This window comes from Semicossyphus pulcher, unplaced genomic scaffold (assembly GCF_022749685.1).
Source record: "Semicossyphus pulcher isolate SPU_LCO1_2020_fin unplaced genomic scaffold, fSemPul1.0.p SCAF_3, whole genome shotgun sequence".
Classification (NCBI taxonomy): domain Eukaryota; kingdom Metazoa; phylum Chordata; class Actinopteri; order Labriformes; family Labridae; genus Semicossyphus; species Semicossyphus pulcher.
Genome location: NW_027211704.1, coordinates 10,163,642 through 10,190,000, shown reverse-complemented (window position 1 = coordinate 10,190,000; position 26,359 = coordinate 10,163,642). Strand labels below are relative to the sequence as shown.

Genomic DNA, 26,359 nt, shown 5'->3' with positions numbered 1-26,359 from the left:
ACTGTGACTGAAAACGTTAAGAAAATGTCAACGAGTCAGTAATATAATTCTTCATTCAAATCATGAACTAATCCAATGTGTTTGTCCTTCTTCTGGGTTTTGCTCTGTTGTCATCATCGGCCTCACCTCACCATGCTTCAGAAGACATGCTTATTCCTACTCTTATTACCTGTAAGTAGAGATTTCACACCAGGAACAACTCCTTTTTCAGACCATGATTTCTGTTGAGGTTTTGTCTTGTTTTCTTGCATCCTGTTTGACTTGTATGATAATGAATTTGAGGACACGATTGTTTATCCAGAAATATTTAAACCCCTGCAGACATCCTGACATGGTGCTGAAGAAAAAATCCTCAGGCCATAGAATTCAAATTTCACCTGTTTGTTCAGTTTACCAGCCAACCAGATATTTGCTCTGCAGGATTGTCTGCTGAAGACGAACACTGACAACAACAGCAGCCGCCGCCTGCAGGCACAATATGTGGTTTGGCAGGTGGAAACAATTCGAAACTTAAAAGGAATGTAAATTTATTGACACTGTTGAGTTGTCAAATTACAAGCAGCAAGACTTTTAGCAGCCTGCAAAACCTTTTTAGATGTAACAGGGCCTCAATTTTCACTTAAAACTAGATGTAAGCCAGATGTAAGCCAGATGTAAGCTTGGTCAGTGTCCCAATGCTTCAAAATACGAAGCTGTAGGTTCCCCTTTAGCATCATATCTGGATGTTGTTGAGGTCAGGGGATGTAGTGTGAAGAGTGCAAAAGGTGTTTGATGGGTCAAATGGGGACTCCTGTGTGAAACCAATGATCATGATTGACTTCTTTAAGAAGATTAGTTACGTTAGTGAAGAACCAATGAGAGTTAGCTGACATCAAGAAGAAGTTGACTTTCTAAGACATGTAGCCCGTGTCACCTACGTCATTTATGAATGTTAGTTATGTTAGTTACGTTAGTTACATAATGTGTGTTCTAGGGATGGGTCATGAGGTCCGAATATTTGAATGAAATTGAAAGTCATTAATATAAAAAATAAAACATATTATAATATAATAATAATAATAATAATATAAAAAATCGACTATTATCTCATCTTAAAAATCTATCTCATCTGGGGTGCTGGTTTAGCTCAGTTGGTAGAGCAGGCGCCGATCGCAGGTTCGACTCCCGGTCTGCCGATCATTTGGTGCATGTCATCCCCGACTCTCACCTCCCCACGTTTCCTGTCTCACTTCAGCTGTGCTTTCTAATAAAGGCAAAAAGCCCCAAAAAGGGTTGCCTGGTGTTTATACTACCGTCAGACGGTGGCTGTAGCACAACTGAAAGCTGTTTGCTAATTGCCACGAAATAACAAAAGAAAGAAGAAAGCATCAGTGTCAACGAGTGTGGCGCTGTGAGATTCAGAAAAAGAGACTTCAAAGAGTTCTGTGTGGAAATAAACGTGAGCACTTCGACAGGTTAAACTAGCAAATACTGTCACACACACACATGCAGTCATTTGAGAGCGAAATAAGACCAACACAAAAGAGTATGTACGCTAGTTACGTTAAATATGCTGCATCAGTTGCAAAACTACGTATTTAAGTCAGAGCTTATTTAAACCCAAACTATGACCTTTGTCCTAAACTTACCAAGTGTTTTTTGATGCCTAAACAAACCAATTCGTTACTGTTTTTGCTAACTATTGCCACACTTCCATGCTCCTAAAAATGTGAAATGTTTGTCAGCAGAATTTAATTTTAAAAGTCTAACCGGATGTTATTTAGTCATCATTAACTTCACCACAGAGCCAAGCAGGTGCACAACTGGTGCTGGAGAGGAACCAAGATAGTGATATTTTGAAGCGTGGGAATGTGTTTGCAAACCAACTGAGTTAATGCATGTGTGTACAATGTGAAAAACACTGTATGGATGACATGTGCATTCTACAGCCCACTGTATGCAGATGTTCTTTGTGACCAAACGTTCAAAGGCTTTGTTCAATATGTTTGACCACAACTGGTTAGCCTTGTTGTTGGAAAATGTGTCATTTTCAGTCAGTCACAATCTCAGTCCATGCATCTTTATGACCTCACACACACACACACACACACATGCGCACACACACACACACACACTGAGTATTAGTGATGAAGCATTTCTCCCGCAGGAGTCGGTGGTTAAATATCATCCTTAATGGCAACCTTTCAGTAGTTTCCAGGAAGGACGATGTTCCTTAAACTGAAGGTTTTTGAAACTTTGGCTGTGACATTGAAACTATACATAATCAGACATATACTGTTTTCCATCAGTGAGTCCGTGTGTTGTACTGCCTGCCTGGAAGTCCTCAGGATTTCTAATTATACCGCAGCTTTAGTTTGGTGGTGAAGGGGCAATTTAAGTCAGACTTCATCTGCATTGTTTGCACGGTCCCACTCTTTAAGTGTCTCACCCTAAAAGGTCAATGTAATTCACTGTTATCTCCTCCACCAAGTGGCCATTTCCTGCTTATTAACCAATTCTAATGAGGTGCTATTATACCTGTCTGTTCATACATGCACAAGCACGTACGGGCTCACACAATCCCAAACACACACACACACACACACACATGCGCACGCCAGCATACCTGCACGAATACTGTTGCCCCGAGCTCCCCTACAAATCCCTGCAGAGGATTTCTCTGCTTCTCCTGCTGTCTTCAAAGCATCTGGAAATTTCCTCCAAATCTGCAGCAGAGTCCTAACTGAGCGGAACAGTCATCACGTGCGCACTCTTCTTAAAACGGGCGCCCTGAGGCTGTTTGACCCGAGCAGAAATTACTTCTTTACACTGAGAAGCTGACACAATTAGAAAGACGGCAGCCAACACTGCGGGTCTGCTGCTTTTCCCTCCCTCACCTCGCTCTTTAATTTGTTTCGGCCGTGTAAAAAATGAATACACACGGTTGTATCGACTCACACTCCAATCTGCCTGTATGCTGCAGACATGTACCTACTTTCTCTAATCCATTAAAAAGATATACTACAAATCATATACACAAGCACATGCCTCAGGTAAAGTACAAAGTCCTGTGCAAATGCAGACTTTACACGCAGCATACATAAACAGCAGGGATATTCAGACATTCGGATAACACGCTTTAAATGAGTTGATAGCTCTTGGGACTGTTCAGATATCAGTATCAGCCTCTGTATAACAAAAAATCACATGAAAACCACGAGGTGACAAAGTGCATTACAGCTATTGGATCAGCAAACAATAAGAGGCAGATACACAAAACAATATGACACCATGTAACAACAAATGTGTCGTAAATTTAAAAGTAAACATGCAGGAAAAGGCCAGAAACGAGATTATAATTAGATCTCATTTACAGAACAAAGCACGCAGACACAGTTAGCAGTTATAGCAACATAATAGCGTCTGCACACACACACGTGTGCACACAGAGACCCTCACATCTACACACACTCACACAGCTATAGCCCAAGGATGTTTACTGTTAGATGAGAGCGGGATTTAAAGTCGTGTTAGACTCCTGCAGTCCTGCAGTGTGTGTGTCTGTGTGTGCGTGTACTCTCTCTCTCTCTCTCTCTCTCTCTCTCTCTCTCTCTCTTCACCTCTCTGTATCACTCAATCTCTCGCTCCCTCGCTGGGTTCTCCTTTAAATCCTGTGATACGCAGATGAAAGTTTGTTTGGGCTCTGCCTGCAGCCTCCTCTGGAGCTACCGCTGTCACGGCGAAGTGACTGACTGCCTGTCTGACTTCGGCTCGGCTGGGGATGGCTGCAGGATATTTGAGCTTTCTGGCTGCCAGCCGTCTGGCAGAGGCCATTCGAACCCTAATACGGGGCTTGTGTCACTCCCCCGACAAGCGAAACAAATGTCATTCCCCTTGTTTGATTGGACGCCTTAAGGTTGCCCCTGTTCATTCTCCAGACTTCTACTAAAATAAATGCAATTCCCTCTGCATGCATCACTTTCCAGGAAAAGAAAAGCGCTGGTGACATGCAGACGGTTGTTTTGTGCTCCACTCTTTCAGAAGAACAAACCTGTAGCTACAGGTCGCTGTAGTCGCTACTAAAAATATGTTGTTTTTTTAAAGAATTGGATGCCTGCTTACACATTCCCAATTAGTGAAAAAGGGCAGCTTGGTCATTGGCTCAACATTTCAAAATCTGACGCTCAAAGTAACCCCTGAAGTGTCATGTCAGTATTTCTAAAGACTGTTGCATCCACTGGCTTCAGAGAAATACGGCTTAATAACCACTTTGTATACGCTCTAAGTCATTGTTCAGTCAAACCAATACACAAAGCTGAAAATGAAAGTATTTCTTTAATGTCTGTTAAGGTTAACCGTTTATTAATGAATATAGAAACCAGTTTTTTCATTAAGACCTATTGTAGCTGATGTAAAGTACCACTTTGATCACAAATTATTACGTATCTTATCTCACACCAGCCTTGTTTAGTCCGATCAAACCGAACCCTGGAGCGTTTGTCCCCTCGGTGCGGTTCGTTTAGGTCGGCGTGAACACCAGAATCGAACTCCGGTGCAGACCAAACAACTGGACCGTTTCCAAACAAACCACGGTCCAGTTTGATTCTGGTGAGAACGTAAACGGACCTAATGGAAGCAAACCATAAAACTGCGCATTGTAGTTTACGGGTGCTGACATTTGCAGACACGCAGCGAGATGAGTAGAGGACAGACGTGGGGGAGCGACGAGGAAATGGAAATATGGGCTGACCAAACAATTTCACAAACGCTTGTGAAAACGCACAAGAACACGGAGGTGTTCAAACTGAACTGATCGAGCGGGAACGGTGTCGGTTAAAAGCAAAAGATTGTGGCCTCGAGTTTGGTTTGTGTTCACACGGCAGCTTTTACCAGCAGATCAAAAGTTTTGAGGCGTAGGGAAACTGCTTTCTGATTGGTCAGAATTACCACATGGTAAAACTCCCTGAATAAGCAACATTGATTCTGACCAGACAGATGGACTTTAGGTGTGAACTACTTTTCCTGAAAACAACACTATATGACAAGCCCAGCTGACATTATGCCAAAGGCCTGTATATAAAAACATATACTTCAATTTAAAGGGGAAACTTAATTGAAAGCTTAAAGACTCACAAACTGCATCATCTACATTTTAAAAATACTAAACGATGAACTCCAGTAATGAATTTAACTTAATGGATACCCAGCATTTGGGAAATGATCCCTGCGAGTGCTCACGACACCTCATACATCAAATGAGCAACAATTAAAAAGCAAGAGTTCACCAGAAGTGCCGCTGCATCAGCTCACTCCATTCGTCTCGTCTGGTGTCTCTCAGTAATAGCGTCTCCTCTCAAACCCATCAGCTCTCAGCTCAACCCCTCCTTTAAAAAAAAAACCACACATCGCTCATTATCGACGAATCAAACGGTCTGCAATTAACGGCGCCTGGGGCACGGAGTAGTCCATGATTCTTGCGGCGGTCGACACCCGGCGGGGTAACCTTAGTGCTTAATGAACTGCCGCTGTGACATTCATTAAAGGAGGATTATGTCGCGCTCATTGCCACTTACAATATGCAAGGAATCTGTCATTTCAACGAGTCCATTAACGGGATGAGTGTGTGATAGGTGGAGGTGTGGAGGAGGAGGGGGGAGGAGGCTTTTGTCTTCTCGCAAGTCGCACGTTTATGTCTTCTTCTCTTGTTCCCTAACATCCTGCTTCTTTAGCCACCTCCTCCATCCCTCTTATTTTTGACTTTACGGAATCAATTCAAAACTAACTGCTGGACTACAAACCAACCAATCACATTACACTTTTGTGGCAGAGGCCAGCTGTTGCTACCGTTAGCCCAAGATGCTTACAAGAAAGCCTATCAGGCTTTTATTGGGGTCATACTTGAAGATCTTCTCTCAGGTGCTTCATCCGCTCCTCAGACTTGCTAAATGTAAAGACCTCGATGATGAAAAGTAGTTCAAATCTTTGTTTTTGAAAGTTCCACCCACATGCCAAAACTGCAAAGCAACACCCTGCTCCTGTAGCTCCTCCCTCATGCCATCGTGCTCGCCTCCCCCTTTTTCTTAACTCGTCTCGTTCTTCATTCTCTCTCCTCATCTTTTCATCTTTTTTTTTCCATTTGGCTTTCCTTTCTTTGCTCACCACCTCCTCCTCCTCCTCCACCTCCTCCTCCTCCCTGTCTCTTGCCCACTTTCTGTCAAAGTGCAGTGAGATAGCCAGGAATAGGCCACTCTAAGCTCCAATCACACTGAAGCTTTTTGAGGCTCTGACGCCTGTAAATTGGTGTGGAGTAGAGAAAAGTTGAATCTGGAGTTGATGGAAGGAAATGATTATGGGAGAAACGTTGCCTGGACATTCCTTCTGCTCCATTTTGCTCTTTCCTGCCTCTCTTTAACACCTTTACCTCGCTCCGTCTCGTTCCCCCGGTTATTTTTTCTCTATTTTTCGGTTTATTCTTGAACTGTTTCACAGCTTTTCATTATTTCTCCTCTTCTCTGTGCACCCTCTGCTCTTCTTCTGCCTTTATAATCTCTGCGATGTTTAGTTTTCTTCTCTGTCTCATGGCTGAATTGCTTAAGTACTCAAGGGCAAGCAGAGCTCACCATCTGATCCCAGACACACACACGCACACACACACTCATCTACAATGATACTGCTTTAATTTCATATCTCTGCATATCTCTCTCAGCCTCACACACACACATTATCTGCAGTATTCTGCGAGCCGGAGGAATAATAGGGATGAAAAGAGACGTTGCATCCACGTCTGACCTCTCACTTATTGCTGCCTGACCTGTAGAGAGCTCGACGAATGCAACGGTGAACGATCACAAACACACTCTCTCACACAAATGCATAAGCTCTTTCACATTTACAAATACCATTCATATCTCAAGATCATAGATAAATCTCTGCACAATTTTGTATGTGCACTTATATTACACATACAGGAATGTGCAGATTGCCTCCAGCCCAGTCTTTACATTAGTTCTCTTCATATGTGATAGGATATAGTGCTGGGCTGTTTTTTTAGTTTAACGTTTGATGTTAGATTCACCTGATGGCGTGTAAAATCCTGAACATCCATCGTATATTTAATTATTTTTGGTTTAATTGAAACAAAAAGTAGAGGTTGTGAGCACCAGTTAAGATCAGCTTCCTTTATGTATTGATTAAAATGAGTCAAATTTTAAATCATTAACTCATCCATGTTTGAAGTCCTAAAGTATAGACGAGAACTTGACCACTAATTTGCAGCTCTTTTGTGGTTGTTTTAGCTGCTGACTTTGTGGTATACCCGGGCCCGGATCCGAGTTCACTTGACCCCAAAGTCAGGTTTGTTTGATTACTTGATCACTTGAAAAGGTGTTCTCGAGTACGGTTCATGTGCACTCGGGTACGGTACGCATCGGTTGTGAAAAGCTAACCGTACCAAACTACGGAAGTGGACTGCTTTTTAAAATGTCACCTCCAAAATCAGCGTATGAGCGCAGCACCGCCGATCTCATCCTCTGAACTGCAAGGCCATTGCTGATACCGTAGGAATGTAGGTGAGAGGGTCGTTCTTGAGATTTTCTCCAAAATATGAATAATAGTAGGCACAGTGAGAAGGTCGGCTCCATTGTGTGGCCATGCGATTTGCATGCTTTTCGACACCGGAACGACAACATAAACAATGCTGTGTAGTTGATGATACTCGTCTTCTTCTCCTTGTTTTTGAAGTGCATTACCTCCACCTTCTGCTTCAGAGTCCTACCGCAAGTGTACTTGGGTACGGAACATAATGATTAATGTGAAAGCTGAGCGGCGGGGGAGAGGAGAGGGGGGGCAACCGTACTCTGGTACGGTACGAAGCAATCATGCCTAATGTCAAAATGCCCTAAATGAGTCACAGGTACAAGAAGTTTTGGAATTTCTATGGTAGATTATTTCAGCCGGCAGCAGCTGCGATGGCTGCAACGTCATGGAGGGGATGTCTGCAGATGTAGAAGCTCTTGAAAGCCACCAGACACCTCTGGCAAAAATAGTTGTACCATTTTGCACAACAGGGGATTGGCTGGTCTACCTCTGTCTCAAACAGTGAGTTAGTTTTTATTGTTCTTCTTTTCTGCTAGTTAAAATGTCAGTGGAGTCTGGGGGCCTTTGAAAAAGGCAATTTGAGGCCTTTTTCTAGTTACAAAAACAGGAGCTTACCTCAAACAAAAAGGTCTATCTCTGTTGGGATTATTTCTGTTGTCGGACACTGGTTGAGAAACACAAGAAGAAAAAGAAGTAAATAGCTTTTGTAGCCTCAAAATGTTCTCTTTCAGGACAAATGTGCGTCCACTAAAAGTTCTTGTTGTTTCCACTGACAGGCTCAGATTGTTGTTCTAAGTGACTGACAACGTTACCGAAAGGATCCCTACAGAGATAGACCTTGTTTTTGTAATCAGAAACAGGGCTTAAAAAACCTTTTTCAAAGCCACCAGACTCCATTGACCAAAACAGTAATTTTAACTCAGAGAAAACAAGAGTCTGCAACTGCCTTGGTCATTCTATTTGTGTTATTGACTGATTTTGGTGTTTTAAATGCTTTGTGCAAATCCAAAACAATAATTGTGTAACACAAACCCCCCAAAAAACTAAACAATCAAGCAGCAGTAGACCAACAACTCTTGTGTTTAGTGAGGTAAAAAAAAAAGGTGTTTTTCTCAATGGAGTCTGGTGTCTTTGAAGAGAGAGATGTAACGTCTATTTGTGGTTAAAAAAAATCATCTTCCTCTGCAACAAAAAGGTCTATCTCTGTAGGGATCCTTTCTGTAATGTTATCACACACTTAGAATAACAATCTGAGCCTGTCAGTGGAAAAATAAGAACTTTTGATGGACCACATTTGCCTTGAATCTGAAAGAATTACCCTTTACCTTCTGCAACTTCTCCATCTGAGTAATTTTCCTCTAACTTATCGCACCAACTCAGCTCAAAGTAGTTCATGAGAGCTTTTAGACTTGTTGAGGAAAACAAGTCATCACGGTGAAGATGTGATTAATGTTCCAAGGAAATTAATATTTGCTCTTTTAATTCGCCTTTTGGAGTGAGTCGTTTCCAGAAACACACAAACAGGCGGCTTCGTGATAGGTCAGCGAGAAACACACCCACTCACCGGCCACTGTGCAGCATCAGAGAACACAACGAACACGTGTACAAACACACACACACACACTCAACGTCCAGCACATGCAGTTCCTAAACAGCCTTTAAGGATGTCAAGAGTAAGCTCACAGAAACACACACACACACACTCACACACACACACGCACACACACACACACACACACACACACACACACACACACACACACACACACACACACACACACACACACACACACACACACACAGCCCACTTTGTGCCATTCGTGACTGGATGTCAGACACTTTAAGTCAGTAGCAGAGTGTGTTGGTGGATTCTGGAGGTTTTTCTTCTGACTTCATAAAAAGACGTGTTAGATAATTTTCCTGTGACTCAGCTGGAGCTAAATGTTAAAACAATTTGTTACTGATACACACATTAGTGATAATATTTGTTGTTCATTTGTAAAGCACAGCAGGCGCTGATGGGAACAAACACTGCTTGTACTCACTGTGAGCAACTTGGTTAATGGGTCACTCTGTGCTGACAGCTTGTGGGCAGGATTCACAGATTGCTCTGCTGGGCTTCGTTGGTGCACACTTTCAAAAAGCTGTGCTTTAACAAATGAAGGAAATGTGAATGTTAAAGGAAGAAGAATTAACTGTAAAGGCCTGTTAATGCATATGTCCAGTTTTTGTAGACTGGTAAGTAGGGATAAATATCAAAATGCAAGGGAACAGAAAGCTAGAGAAAACACATTTCAGGACAAGTACAAGGACAGTGCGCGGGAGAACTTAAGTATACAGGAAATTGGGGCTTTTTCTTATGCAAATATGGTTTTCGAAGATGAGAGACATCACATTTAACTAAAGAAACTTTTCATCTCAATCTGAATATAAAACCAGCTTGTCCTCACTCACAACTTGTCAAATACAGAAGTTTGGTCAGTGGCCTAATGCTTCAAAATGTGATGCTGTCTGTACCCCTCTAGCATCATTTCTGGACGTGTCCTCTGTATTATTGTTTGATGCGGCGTTAAAGTCAGGTGACGTAGAAGAACTTGACAGTCCATTTATATTGGTCGTCTAAGGCGACGGTTCAGCCACATAAACTTTTTCCTCTTTTAAAGTTGATATGCACAAGTTACTTTAGTTACATAGAATTTTAAAGCTACTTTTGGCAAACATAGAACATTAGTTGCAAACGTACGTATGTTAGTTCTTATCTGAACCAAACAAATGATCTTTTTCCTGACTGAACAAAGTAATTTTGGTGCCACAACATAACCTACCAAACTGTGACTATCCAAACTAACGTGAATTTTTCCCAGCATGCTTTGCTTTGAGAGTCTATTTTGACCTCTCTTATTTGCTTACTTACTCATTTACTTACCTGTCAGTTAAAGCTTATCTTATCTTATACAAACCAGACATTACATATTTATTATTACAATAAGTTGAGCTGTGTTTAACTAGTTGGAAGTGATAATGTGTATCATTAAAAATGTGATGCCTCATAGGGCAATATTACCAGACGCTAACAAAACTGCTGTGCTTCTGCACTCAGGTATAGGCTATAATATTATCCACAGTGTGCTGAAGTTAGACGATGTTTAAGTAGATTATCATTAAGAGCTGTAGTTGAAAGTAAAGGAAACCCCACTGAATCTTACTGGCTCTCCTTGGATTTCGCTGCAACCCTCAGATCAGCCCAAAGCCCGGAGCTTTCAGGGCCTAATGTTCTCCAAGGTTACATCATATTTCTGTTAACCTCAGTGGGAAAATACAGGTCATATATAAAAAGGAAAAGGCTTGATAGAAAAAGGACTCATGTAATTTCCTTGTCCTGTGAGGACCCAGTCAGTATTTGTGAACATGAGAAACCACGAGGCCGCGGAGTTGTTTCATTTTGGTGGTTTATCACCAGGACGTTTCCCTCTAAATGTCTGACAAAGTTTAAATACCGGCGCCGCTATCCAACAGTGCTTCCTTTCTTCATACCCTGCAATGGCTTTTTTATTAGTCTACTTGTTGTGATATATTTAGTAGTCGTAAACGGCTCCCTGAAGACAAGTACAGCATGGTCTGGCGATGTTAATTGAATTGAAGAGTTGGGGAGGATACACTGAAAAAGGAGATACTCCTTTAAAAAGGAGATATGAACATTGTGTTGTTTTACGTAAGGCAGCAAAGACGGTACAGTTTGTCTTCTAAATTCAGGCCAGATACGGCTTTTCTACGCTTTTGTAGCTGCCATTAAAACATAGACCAGTTATGATGTATCCAGTCAGGAAATGTGGTCGAGGTCACGTCCCTGCCGGTCTCCTTGTACCAAGACTAATCAGACTGTGGAACAGAACGTGAAGTTCATCTAATTTACATTGTACCACTTGACATAATTGTATTCTGTTAGCGGTAACAGTGCTTTCTGCATGGAGGGAACAACAGAATCCCTCATTTAAAAACGAGGCGCGCTAATTATCAGCTCCAGTATGTTCAGGTTCATCGAACATTTCTGACTCCTGGAAGAAGTCTTTAGGAGAAACATGCAGGACAAGACAGTAAAAGCCTGCTTTATGGAGGTACTTCTATCAAGCTCTGCTGAATATAGCTGCCAGTGTCAGATTGTTATGGCTCGCTGTCATTTCTGCCATCTGGTGTCTCAGTGGACCTCAGACTGACGGTTCAGGTAGAACTCAAAATAGCCAACTCAAAATGGCCAACAGATGGGAGGAGAGACATGTGAACAGTAAATCGAAGGAAAATAAATCTTGGAGATTTGACCACATTAAAGGCAGCAGACACACAGATACATTTTATAATATGTCTCCACTATAAGGACCCTCTCCTTTCCCCACAGAGTAATATGTCTGTCTTTGCTCTAATTGCTCTGGAGGACAAAATATTTGTTCTCCTAATATTCAACTCTCAGCCCTTCCAATAATCACATCTTTTACTATCTCCATGCGATTAAGATGGATGGTGCACTGTATTGCAATGCATTGTGGTTTGCAGTTTGGAACTTCAAAGCATGAAAAAACCTTTAACAGGAGCGAAGTGGAGGCACTGTCCTCATGACGCCGATGAGTGTTTGAAAGCAGGTGCGCACTGCGGATGTACAGTAGGTGAGGACAGCGGAGGAGCAGCCTCGCCTACTCCCTGAACAAAGTATCCAGAGCCATGTAGACAGAGAGTCGCGTCAGTGGAGGTCCAACATGCTCCATGATCTGCCATTGCGATGTCACAACTCTCTCTCTCTGAAAGTACCATCACTCACTCAGTCAGTCAGTCACATACTGACCCGTGTGTAGGCCTAACCTGGCGTCAGCCAAAAAAAGCTCTTCCTAAAGTTACTAGTTTTTGTGGCGGCTGTTTATCTCTCGATAGGAAGGTTGGGGGTGTGTCCTTAGCCAAGACACTGAACCCCAAATTGCTCCTGAAGGCCTATAGATTGTGATTGGAGATTGGTGTAGCAGCCTCTGCCATCACTGTGTGAATGTGAGTGTGAATGGGTGAATGTGGCATGTAGTATAAAAGCGCTGTGAGTGGTTGGAAGACTAGAAAAGTGCTGTATAAGTGCAGCCCATTTAACCTTTACCATGTTACTATTTTAGTGACTGAAGGATAACCATCACATGAATGCTAAAGGAAGAAGAATGACCACATGAAATACTACAACTCAGTGCTGAATCAGAATAATAACCAGCTTCTGTATTCTAATCTAGACAAGGTGCTCTCAAATAAATTCACTGTATAGCTTGGTAACTAACTCTGACTGACTGTTAACACAGAAAAAAGACCTTAAAATATTGTGTCACCATTAATGTCAGAAGCTGAGATAGAAACACAATGCTCATCCTCGAGTCACTGCATGTTATGAAGGAAATGAATGATCTCCTGCTCGCTGTTGTCATCACAACTAATCATCTCCCTGACGGTGTTTTCGTTTTGTCGTGAATATGTGTTTTTAAATGCGTGATTTGTGTAATATGTTTTTGCGTGTGTTCCTGCCTCTTACTCGTGCATGTGCCTTTACGCGTATGCTTGTTTGTGTGTGCGCGTTCATACCACTGTAGGAAGTTGGCAAAGAAGCAGAAGGAGACGGCCAGCAGCTCCACCCAGCAGAGGGAGATGGGCCCGGTCACCACGGCTGATAAGAGCACCACTAAAGTCAGCACTCTGCACAAAGACGACCCCTTCTCCACCTCCAACCAGGACCTCAACGGATTCAGTGAGTCAAAAAATCCACTAGCCTGTATGATAACCCTCCACCTTTAGCTGGCACCATCATGTAGGTCTAGATAGCTGGTTGGAATCTCATGCTTAAAGGAGACGCGTAAACATGTGAAATCAAACAGCGCTCTGCCGCCTGTTTCATGGGAACTCTAAACAATCCTTCTTGTTTAATAAATGTATCTGTCAGTTGGATAAGCTTCTCCCCTTGTCTCCATTCTGAAACACACTCATACTGTGTCTCAGATCCATTAATCATTTTGTCAGATTCATTTATTCAAACAGTGGACATCTTAATTTATAATAAAGCTCTCCATATGCTCCTCTTTCGCCATTATCAGCAGTATGTCGCGCTGCTTCACGAGCCTCCATCTTTCTTTGTGCTGATGTCATCGTTCTCAGTTCTTTTCCACTTAACTTCTTCTGCCCTGTGACGCCTCATATACAGGCAGCAGGTCATGTCATGCATACTGCTTCATTGTATTTCACATATATGTCTTCAACTGCAATCTAGTCTGCCTGCCTGCCATGAGGGTGTGTATTCCCATCTCTGTGCAAAAATGTGTGTGTGTGTGTGTCCGAGGTAATTAGACAGGGCCTCTCAGAAGGGCATTTTTCTCTTGAAAATGTCAGGCTGGCCTTTTGGGAGTGCTTGGCCGTTGAAAGCCAGGGGTGCTGGAGAGGGACTAAGTAGCAAGCTAATGTCGGCCGTAATTGCCCGCACTCTTCCTCTAACTGGCCATCCTGCAATTCTCATGTGGAATAATGTTTTTGCATCGAAGACACTCAGAGGAGACCGCTTTTATCTGGACCTCAGATGTACAATAAAGCCCTGATATTAAAACTTTTAATTTTTCTTTGCTTTCAAATAGACTTTGCCTTTGGGCATTTGCAAAATGAAGAAAAAAGGGGTCTTTCTTCTCTTCTGCCTCGGATTTTTTATTTACTTGTATTTGTAAAAATTGGTCCGAACATTGGTTGAGTGTATGAAAGGCTTTGCTGCAGAGACGTTAGCAGGGGTCGACTCCACTGGCTGCTAAATAAATCCACTTGTATAGAAGTCTATGAGAAAATGAGCCAACATCTCACATGATTTATTCCCTTGGCAAACATTTTCCTTGTGAGTTTATGGTCTCAATCTCTAGTTTCAAGTCTTCTTCAAAGTCAATGATGCTCCCATTTAAAGTCACAAAGACCCTAAAGAAAGGGGAGGGTTTAGGGCGGGGCTACCTGTGATTGACAAGTTCCATGTTCAGCGTTTGCAAAAAAGACTCAGAAAACAGGTTAATGTCTGGTTTTTGCTAGCACCCCATTAATATCACGGTCGCCATGATTTACCTATGAGGCTTGCTAACTATGCTAGCGCTAGGGGTAGCTGGTAAATGAGAATTTCCTAGCACTCTCCACCAGCGCTACCCTCTCGCCCTGAACGTCTGGCTCCTAAATACAACACAAACCACTGAGTGACATCACGGTTGCTACATCCACTTCTTATACATGTCAATACTTTGGCGTTTGATTATTTAGAGGAAAAACAGCTATCATTCTACTGGGAACTCAATATATGATAATTTAATGGTTATTTCATACGCTATAGATTGGTTTTTAGCTCCCAGGCAGAGATAACTTGACCTTGCTTTGGGCCAAATAAAGTTTTGGCATCCCAATTGTTTTATTGATATTTTTGGGGATGTGTGAAATGAAGTTCGGAATCTGCCAGACTTTCCTTCATGTTTTAACATCTTGATACAATATGTATTGGCCCGCCTGCAACATAATCCTGGAGATTTGTCCATGCAGATTGTTTGGATGCGTTAGGACAAAAAGTATAATCCGTCTCTAACGGTGTGTGTTACTTTAAAGCCTCTTCATTGGTTTGAAAATTAGTTCCCTGCTACTAACTCGCTTCTGTCAAACTTCCTCTCTTTCAAACAGCACTTAAAAGAAGAAATAAGCAACGCACACACACGCACACACATATATATATACACAGCGTCCGATCCAAGATCAGTCTTAATGAGACCGAGAAAAACGCTGACACAACATAGAGGACCCAATAACATTTCAGCGGATGGACCCTCGCAGAGCAAATAACCTTTGCGTGTTATTGCATTCTCACCCAGTCACCAGTTATCTTCACAGGACTTTGCTGTCAAAGCAGATTCCTGTTGGTATGCAGGTACACTCCTCAATGTATTAAAGTTGAGCTTCTTTTCGCGGCGCATTAGCATACAGCGCCGGCACGCATGAGACGAGAGGGATTTTATCACAGAAGAGGAGAAAATATGTTGTGTTTGGAGGTTTTAGGAGAGGGGAGCAGAGGGGGGGAGATGAGAGGAGTGGGGGGGGTGGGGAAAGAGAGGACAGCGAAGATAAAATTTAAATTATGCGCTGGAGGGAAATTGAGCTATTGTACCAGAAAACAGAAGAGCAAACAGAATATGAATAAGGATTAGGTTTGGGGGGCTGCTGCATGTCTAATTTTCACATCAGGAAGTTATCATCACCTTCATTTTGAAGACATTAGTGCAATTACAAACACCGGATGAGGTCTGTGTCAGCTGTTATACCATTTATCTTTACTTTTTATGTGCCTGAGAAGGTGCTTTTAATAAGAGAAGAGTGGATATTGGTGAGCAGAGACATTCCACTTTATGAAGCCAAATGTTTGATCTATTGGTGACAGGAAGCAGGAGAGTTTATAAGAATCTATCATCAGTATAGGATCACTTAAAGTCCAATAACATTTAGTCTTCTCTAAATAACATCTAGATCAAATTAAAACTTTTTCCTTACTGAGCCACAAAGATATGTGTCTTTTTTCCAGATATCCAAACTTCAAATCCCTCTCAAGCCAGAGTTGCACTTAATCCATTTCAATTGCAACCAGATTGCCGATAATTAAACGCTGTCAAGTTATCCGCTTAAGTCTTTGGCAACTAAAAGAAGCAGCAGCTCTGCTAATTTACCAATAAAGTCAGTCATTCCAGCATCTAAAACAGACTCATGCTGCGGAGTAGAATAAATGTGTTGCACTGGAAATTCGAAAGGTTTAATCCCTTTAGTTCAGAACTGGAGAAGCCTTTCGGATGTGAGGCAAAACATCTTCAAGAACTTCAGCAATGTCTAGTTGCCTTTTGGATTGACCTTTTTTAATTGCCATGACCTGGATGGCTGTGTTTTGCATTGGAAGTTGCTGGAAATGGATTGGAGAATTGATACTGCCCAGCCTCAACTCTTAAATGTTTTCTATCTGGTACTGTTGACTGAATTACCAAAGCGGCGTACATCTGAGAGTTAATACAACACAAGCAACGATCAAGAGCTGAGGGAATGAAGTCAGTAAGTGCAGAGGTGTTCATGAAAGAGCTGGGCCTTTAGCTTCTTCTTAAAGGTGAAAGGGACTCTGTGGACCGACTGGAGTTTGGTAGCCCATTCCACAGTAGGGGACTACTGAGGAGAAGAGTTTAGTTAGCGACTTAGGGCCCTGTTGTGATGGGATTACCAGGCGCCTTTCATTGGTAGGACGAAGTGGGCGGGACGGAGTGTAGACCTGGATGAGGGCGTTCAGGTAGGCAGGAGCCGTTTGTGTTGCTGGTTTGTAAGCGAGTAACAGGGTTTGGAATTTGCTGCGAGCGGCGACTGGGCACCAGTGGAGGGATATGAGCAGTGGAGTGACGTGCAGTTTTGGGTTGATTGAAGACCAGTCACGCTGCTGTGTTCTGGATCATCTGCAGAGGTTTGAATGTGCATGCAGGAAAGCCTGCCAGTAGGGAGTTGCAGTGGTCAATGCGTGATATCACGAGAGCCTGTAACAGCAGTTGTGTTGCATGCTGGTATGTTTTAATTGGCCATACCAATCTAATCAGCCCCTCTGCTGGATTTAAGATAAGCAGCGTTCTGGCAGAAAATGGTACATGCATTTCTCGTTTAAACAAATGACATTGAACTTTTTATTCTTATCACGTCTGTAATTGGTAAAGAGGAGAATATAAAAGCGGTTTAAAGCTGATGGGAGTGACAGACATAGTAGATTTTTAAATTGAGGATAGTTTCTATGAGGTCGGTTATTGCTCAAGAGATGCTAGGCTAACTAAGTAAGAGAGACACGTACATGCAACCCTGCTTTTATTCGATACAATGACTCAGAGTATCAGTGTCCAAACTGGAGCGTATTGACTGAATTTACATGTCAACTGGAAAACGCTTATATTTCATCCTGTTTTGCACATTTCCTCACCATTAGTGAATTCCATCTGTTTACACCGTCGTCCTTCATGCGAGCCACAGGATCATGTAATCGTGCGTATCGACCGACATTGGGAGTATGTCATATTTGAGTGTGCGCTCGCTCAGACGGAACAACTTTTATGTTTCAAAATTCAATACTGAGAGCATGGATGGTGCCATTAGTGTTATTGGATTGTTCCTCGTGCTGTTGAATATGGAGTATTGATCTTCCTTTGTGTATGTTTTCATTGTTAATTGTGTCCTCTGGTGATTGATCGTCGTGTTTTTTAGATAAGTTCTCTGACCGACTCTCTCCTCTCCCACGGGCTGCTCCTTCCTGTCCTTCACCTTGTTTGTACTTTCTGTCCCCGGCCTCATTTCATTTTCTGTACTCTTCATTATACCTTCTTCTCTACTATTTACTCACCTCCTGCTTCTTCCTTTTTTAACATTCACACATCTTACATCCCTATCTTTCTGTTATTTGCACCAATTTCCCTCCATTCTTCCCCCATTTTCCTCTCAATCCGTTCTCCTTTTAACCCCTCATCTCCTCTTTCCCCCTATTTTCACCTCCTCTCCTTTTTCTCTCCTCGTTTCCTCGTCCTTTTACTCACCTTCCTTTCACCTCTCTGTCTCCCCTGCAGCCTCCCCCTCTCCCTGCTCCTTCTCTGTGCAGGGAAGCAAGACACTGCAGAGCAAATCCCTGCTGAATTCCTACTACTCAGGTACACGCTCAAACACTCACACTCGCACACAAACACACACAGGTACACACATAATCTTTGAAGATGCTTTAGGCAATGATTCAACGGCTTTAGAGGCTGTGGAGTTGCCTGCAGCTGTAACAGCAACTGGACAAACCAGACCTGTAAATGACCCTGTGTGGAAACTGTGAAACTTGTCCTCAACGTTCCTTCTTTAGCTTTTACAGACAAATTTTAAATATTCAACAAGAAGTGATTTTAAAACCTGGGCCCTTCAAAACTACGAGGAGGAACAAAAGGTTTTGTAAGTTCAACTGTAGATGTGAGCTGTGAAACAGGCCATAATGGCTGCAATGTAATCCTGACAGCAATGGGGGCAAATGCAGCTTTGTTCGACCACTAAAAGTTCTTGTTTTTTCCACTGACAGGCTCGGATTGTTATTCTAGGTGTCTGACAACATTACAGAAATGATCCCTACAGAGATAGGCCTTTTTGTTGCAGAGGAAGATGATTTTTTTAACCAGAAACAGATGTTACATCACTCTCAGCAAAGCCACCAGACTCCATTAAGAAAAACAGTAATTTTACCTCACAGAACACAGGAGCTGCAGGTGTACTGCTTTTTCGACTGGTTCATTTTTTAGGGAGTTTTGGTCTTACACAAATATTGTTTTGGATTTGAGCTAAGCATTTTAAACACTAAAGTCACTCAATAACACAAAAATAGAATGACCAAGGCAGTCGCAGAATCCACTTTTCTGCGAGTCAAAATTGTTGTTTCTGTCAATGGAGTCTGGTGGCTTTGAAAAGAGCAATTTAAGGCCTGTTTTTGGTTACAAAAACAGGATGTTACCTCAAACAAAAAGGTCCATCTCTGTAGGGATCCTTTCTGTAACGTTGGCAGACAGTTTGAATAACAATCTGTGCCTGTCAGTGGCAAAAAACAAGAACTTTTAGTAGACGGACTTTGCCCTGAAAGATTACATTTTGAGGCTACTTTTACTTGAGGCAACCTTTTTTGTAATGAAGTCCCCATGAGCCAATATTTTCACAGTAACTATGTTCGTCTCTGTCATAACTGTTTCTGAATGAGCATGTTGAATGTGTTTGCAGTGTCCAAAGAGCCAGTTCCAGCCACAACCTCAATAGGTGAGTGATGTCTTTGATCTTTATGATTGGATCCTCTATGTTTTAGCTTGTCTGAACATATCTCTGCTCTACTACAGCTCTTACCTTTGTGCGTCATGTGTGTCTGCATGCCTACACGCAAAGCAAAAGGTCACAAACACATTTTACACATACAGGTGTATACAATGTCAGACACACACACACACAGTTTACACATGGGCAGAAGGAAATGTCAGAACCATTTTCCAGAACCTTCTTTCTGTCTCTGTCTCTTCATTCGTCCTCCTTCCCTCCCGTCTGTTGGCCAGATTGAGCAGCTCTCTGCCAAGAAGGTTGGCTCTGACCGCTGCCAGAGTGTGACATGTACTGACCGTTTCACACAGCCTCTCTCTCTCTCACACACACACACACACACACAAAGACAGAGGCTTAAGTGCTGTGGTGACATTTGTCTGTCGCTCTCCTTTATGACAGTGTTTTTGTTTCCTGTGATAATACTCATCAGCCGGCTGTCACCTCGTCATCTTCCTGCCACACCTCTTCTCATCCATCTTCCTCTTTTCTTCTCTTTTCCTCCGGTGTTCTGCACATTCTTTTCCTGTCTTCATGTCGACTGCACACACATCCCCACTAAGGCCCTATTAGATCAGACGTCCAATTTAACCTTTCTGAATTCTTAGTGTCTTAGAGTTTTAGTTTTTATGCACATTCTGTCATCAGAAGGATGTTGAATCATGTGTGGTTCTTATACAGAAAACAGTCAAAAGCAAATTAATATCTAAGTATGTGATAAAGGACAACCTTGCACTATTTCCCATCAAAGAGAGTCTTATATAAAACGAGACATTTGCTGTTGGTATCAAATTCCATTTTTTAATGTCGCTTTGGCTTCTCTATGAGCCTATTGGCTGTTGATATGTCGCCTACGTGCTGAGCAAGTTTACACTTGAAATAACTTAGCTCAAAGTTCAGTTCACACAAATTAAATAGTTGGGTTTTTTTTAGCTTCGCCGAGCTAAGATGATTTCTTGTAGTCATCATTCACTCGCAGATATTTCCCTAGACTGGCCGGATGCTTCAACTCAATGTGTTGTTTCAAATTCGTTGCTGATGTGACGTTCAGACTTGTTTTTCCAGACCCAGTGGCACATTTTAGATAACAAGGTTAGGTCAAAACCTCGTATGTGGCTGACCGCATCAGGTCAATGTGTGCTTTTGTGGGCAATGTGTTACAAGGACTGTCCCTATGAGGCCGATGACAACGTGTTTGAAAGCAGGTGTGCGCTGGGGACGTAGGTGAAGACAGCGGACAAGCAGCGGAGGAGCTGCCCCGCCTACTCCCCGAACAAAATATCCAGAGCCGTATAGACAGAGAGTCGTGTCAGTGGAGGTCCAATATGCTCCATGATCCGCCATTGCGATGTTGCAACTCTCTCTCTCTACGGCTCTGAAAGTACCGTCACTCAGTCAGTCAGTCAGTCACATACAGATCCATGAGTAGGGTTGACCCCGGCCCTGGGAATCTGAACTGAATGTTCATTAGAACTGGCTACAGCAGTACCGGTAGCTGCATTGTCTGTATTGCTAGCAGCATTAGCCAACACAGTGCTTGGAGGCTCTCAGTACCCCTTGGAACATGAGCGGCCGTTCACTGTCTCCAGAGTAAACTACGCTCATGTTCTCGTTCATGAGTTGCAAATGAGTTTGTTCACTTCATCATTCACCAAAAATATGAGCATGTTCAGTGAACACGTTCTTTTAGTGCGTTCAGGCACAACACTGTCTCCTACGTTCTTAAACCAGCCGTTGGTGACTTTACGAGTTGACTCCAAGGTAATTACTCTGACCTTTCTTTGACATTATTTACTACAGTCCAATCATTAGTTGTTCTTCTCATCCATACCATCACTGTCTCCTCCTCTCTGTGCTCTTTCCTTATTTTCTATCTATTCCTTTTATAATCTGTCCTCCTTTTTCTCGTTTTATCTTTTGTTACTCCCGCCCTCCTCTCCTCTCATCTCTTTCGAAAGAGGAGAAAAGTGTGTCTTCCCCTAATGCACTGTTGTAAATCAGCTGAATCACTGTGATACCCGCCGCACTCATGTGTTAACTCTCCAGGAAACACATGCGGGCAGACATCCAGAAAAAGACGGACAAATTACCGTGATAGACTCCCGCTTTGTGTCTTATCTCCTCAGAAAAAGCCGACTGACGAATGAAAATTGGACATTCCGGTCAATAGAGAGAAATATGTCCATGTTTCCAACAATGTTACAGACTCACATATTTAAGCTGGTTTTCTTTAATTCACACAACTAGCTGCTCAGGTTTCTGTGCAGTTTGCTGATGCATATCAAGGCATGATGAAGCAGAATGCAAAAGGACGCTCGAGCGATTTGTGCAACGACACAAATTTGCTGTCATACATCTTCACAGAGTGACGTTAGTGTTTAGCCGAACCATCTGTTCCCTCCACAATTACAAGGAAGACAAGGGATGTAAAACCAAACTTTCATCATTACAGGGAATGTTTAAAAGGACTACAAGAGAACACATGCAGCATGATGAAAGTGTCTTATTTAAACTTTATTTTCATAGTATAACCCATCCCCTGAGCCCTACTTAGTCCATCCATCCATCCATCCATCAATCTCTGTGTCTGTAAACTCCCCAACATCATCTTCCATCCTGTCATCCCTCTTTTCTTACACTGACTCATCGCTCCATTCACCCATACATCCCTCTTTTGTTCTCTTCTTTACTTTCTTCTGCCCATCCGACATCTCTCCCAACACGATATCAATCACATCTCGTCCAATACAGCAGCTATGTCAGTCACCTAAAAGTGTCGCAATCACAGCACCACTGCAGCATGTTCGCTTAGACTTTCAAAATAAAGCTTGCATAGAAACATTTCACGTTTTATTGTTGAAACATTTAACACATACCATCTGCAGTTTGTGTAGGCTACTTAACTCTCTGGTTAGCTTAAGAAAAATAAGTAGGCTAGCACTAACATACAAACGTTGGTCACATAACTAACCAGATACGACCGAAATGACACAAGAAGGACTGAGTTTAAGTCTTGGCATCCAGGAAAAGTTCCTACCCTAACAAAGTGTAATTCTTGAAGATAAGACTGGCCAGCAGTTGGTCTTAACTAACTTCCTGTCAGTCCCAGTGGCTAGCTCAAAACCAGTAGCTTCCTGCGATCTGCCAGGCAGTGTCCTATGACAGGTCTTATTTAAGTTTCATGTTGGGTTTAGTTGGTCAGAAACACACAAAACTGGTGGTAGAAAAGGCTTTAATGTCGCTAGATGATGGACAAATAGTTGCAGTTGTGTCATGTCCACTCTAAGCCCCCAAATCACTCACTAAACATTTTTACCCAGAAGCCTTATTAGTCCCAGGTAACTGGATGAATTGATAAGCCTCCAACGCTACCAGGCAGCCAAAAGAAAGAGGAAAGTACTTAGAAACTGCTACATAAAGAAGTCAACTTACTAAAAGGAGCCAACATTAACTCTTGGTTTCACATCAGAATCGAACCCCGGTCTCCTGAATAAAACTCCTTTGCCCATCCTCCGCCTGAGAAACCACCCCAAGTGGACATTCACGCTTTTTATTCTACACCGTATATAACCCTACCATCCCTTGTGCTTTCTCTGAACACTTTCAAATATCCGCCTTCTCCTGAATTCTTCCTCCATTTTCCATAACACACATCTGTCCCTTCCTCCCACGGTCATCTTCATATCTCATCTCTGTCCTTCCACTCATCTGTTCCCTCTTTCATTGATGATCTGCTCATTTCCTATACCTCAGGATGTGTCCATCCACCCATCCATCACTGTCTACATCCCTCTCTTCTTTACTAATGTAACTGATTTAATTGCTTCTCCTTCCATCCATCCATGTAGATCTACATACATCACTCACTCATCAACGTCTCTCTTCCCAGCTTTAACTAACCCATCTCCCCCGTTCATACCTCCCAGCAGCCTCCCTCCATCCATCCATCCATCCATAAAGATCATACAGCAGCAGCTCTGGGTGCAGTTTGAATACATGCTGAGCATGGCAATAATTTTATTGATTGAAGCCGTAAATTAGTGGATGGAGGACCTTCAGAATTGACCACCAAGCATGTTTCCATCATTATCGTCTTCATCGTGATCGCCATCCAAGGCCAAAAAAAGAGAGAGAGAGAGAGAGAGAGAGAGAGAGAGAGGGAGGAATGGAATACCAATGTACAGTAAAAGAGAGGAGAGAGGAACTGGGAAGGTGAAAGAAGTGGAAACACTGTATGGAGAGAATATTTAACCGTTCTGAGGAGCACGCTTCTTTGGTTCGACCACTTTGAAAACTACAAGAACAACCTTGATTTTTAATTCTCGGTTTTAAATGAAAATAGACATCAACACCCTGATTTCCATTGTGCTCTTCTTTTAATCTGAGGTGACCTCTGAGCCCCTCCGAATGATACTATTTAATGAATGGAAATAAAACATTTCACGTTTCAAGTCAGAATTCAAAATGTCCCCAAAAAAAATTCAGGCTTTTGAAAATGGATAAAGAGGCTGAAAGGTGAGCGAGAGCAGAGAGGAGAAAGTTATTAAGACGACAGTGAAAGAGACGTAAAGATGGAGGGATCAGAGAGAGAGGGAGATGGAGCGCGGGTAAATCCAGTATGCAGCGCAGAGCGGGGTTTAGCTGCGAGTGTGTGTGTGTGTGTGTGTGTGTGTGTATAACTTCTCCATAGCTCAGGTGTTTTCTAAGCTATGGAAATGGGATTTTAAACTGACACACACACACACACACACACACACACACACACACACACACACACACACATACATTCTCTCTCACAGTCTTGCATATATAAGCACCTAAAGAAAAACCAACACTGACACGCACACTGCAGCAAACATAAGTACACAAATATATGCACGGAGAGACAAGGACACATCACAACGTTACAAATATGCACAGAAGTACACACTCGCACATATCCATGTGCACACCCAGCACAGTGTTAGCACCGATGCCTCATAAATCCAGTGGATCAGTAGAAAGCCGCCGCAGCGTAGCGTGCATTTCATGTGCAAACACGTTTTCCTCTAAAAATCAATTTCCCAGACACTGATGTATGTTAAAAGGTTGTGCAACACACTTCTCTGTCAGTTCACAAAGCAGGCGTCAGCCTTTTGTGCCCGGCCAAGGACAGCGCACCGCTGCTGTTAGCACAGAAGTCATGTTTTTCCATGGATCAGGAGCTTTTTAATCGGTTAATAATGCACGCGCATATACAAAGATACAAACACAGAGAGCCGTGCACTTTCCTGTTTGCCTTTTCGTGGACATCAAAGATTAGGTTAAAGAGGCCAATAAAGGATTAAAGAAGAGACTTTGGCTAAGACGAACTTTGCATGTGACTAGACTTCACAGAATCATGTTGTTCTTTGTCATTTACTGCTGATACTCGTTTGCAAAGAAGATGTGCAGAAGTAGAAAGATTCTACTTGCTTTAGTGTTTAACCACACTAAAGCACAGGTCTCACCAGCCCATTCTCTTGATATCTTAAGCCTGGATCCTACAGGATCCGTTTCCCCCGTGTTCTGTCTGTGCTGCTGTTCTGGTCCGTCAGACGGTGCGCGCCCCTATACCCCACAGGAGGTTGTTTCTGGTCCGCAGCCCAGCAGAGCGCTGGCCCAAGCAGCTGGATTAGTGAGATCACAAGATCGCGCGAGAACTACATGATCACGCGGGAATTGCGAAATCACGCGATAACATCAATGTTAAAACAGAGCAACACACAAACAACAGTTCAGTTTGCACCTCCGAGGTTGATTATCAGCTCATTTGGATTTGTACACGGTGATAGGATACATCCTAACAGGATCTAAAAACGGGAGTCTGTACATGGTGTTTTATTTTGAAATGACAGGATGCTCTATGCTGTTTTTGTGTCTGACTTCCTGTTTGTAACGATCTGCTCCATTCAGCTTGACGGCCTCCATCAAAAATAGACTCGTTCATTTTGTTGGATTTTGTTGGATTCACTGGCAATGATTTCCTATACAGCAGAACAGTATAACACTGTTATAGAAAAGAAATAACAGCCCTGAAACCATAATCAGAACTAGGTTTCCGTGAAGTTACATTTGCTGGAAAGATTCAGTGGAAAAAAATATAGTTCTTCTCAAGATTATGTAAAATAAAAATAAGTTATAGCTACAGAGAGAGTGTTGTCAGACGGTTCAGCTGGTTTACATGTCGTAGAATGAGGAGCATTCTTGATATGTCCAATGTATTTTTACTAAAGTCAAATATTCCGTCCCCACCAGCCGACCTCGGTGCTGTGACATTTTGCTTTGTGTCTTTAAAGGTGCGCTGCCCTCGAAACACTTTAGCAACAACTGTGCTGCTGCACAGTGGAGAGTGGAAAGTGGTCCACAGTCACCCCCGGAGTACAAAGCTACCCACAGCCCTGCTTGTGTTGGAAGTAGTTTTTCCACAGCATTACTGAAGGGCAATTATTTTCCCCCAGTCTGGTTCAGCATAGCATTAGGGCTGCATGTGGGTGATTATGGCTAATGGTAGTCATTTTGTTTGGCCATAATGTGGCAGTGCTGGGTAACTGAAGGTGAGAGGCGGGTTGAGAGATAGTAATTTTTAACCTTTATGTGCTGGGGGAAGATTGAGCCACTGTGCTCTTATCCAGCCACATCCTGACTGTCTGCTTACACAGCTTCTGTTCACATCCAGGGGTCACTCGCTCACACTTCCTTTCACAGTACGATCGCCTCTTTGTGGGTCTTTGGCATCTCTCTCGTCCTCTTGCGTGATGCCCATCGTCCAACCTGACACATGTAAAATGCACAATGATGAAAAAAAAGCAGTTTGTAAAGATGACAAGATAAAGGATACAGGGACAATATTATCAGTCTA

General features: G+C 42.6%; 1 protein-coding gene across 1 annotated transcript in view; it reads left to right on the top strand.

The window, feature by feature from the left end:
• ptprt (protein tyrosine phosphatase receptor type T) overlaps positions 1-26,359 on the top strand; it is a 331,706-nt gene that overhangs the window by 234,582 nt on the left and 70,765 nt on the right. The window contains exons 19-21 of the mRNA XM_069679080.1: positions 13,185-13,339; positions 18,219-18,299; positions 19,393-19,428. Coding sequence (XP_069535181.1) covers positions 13,185-13,339; positions 18,219-18,299; positions 19,393-19,428 — 272 coding nt within the window. The remainder of the gene's footprint in view (positions 1-13,184; positions 13,340-18,218; positions 18,300-19,392; positions 19,429-26,359) is intronic.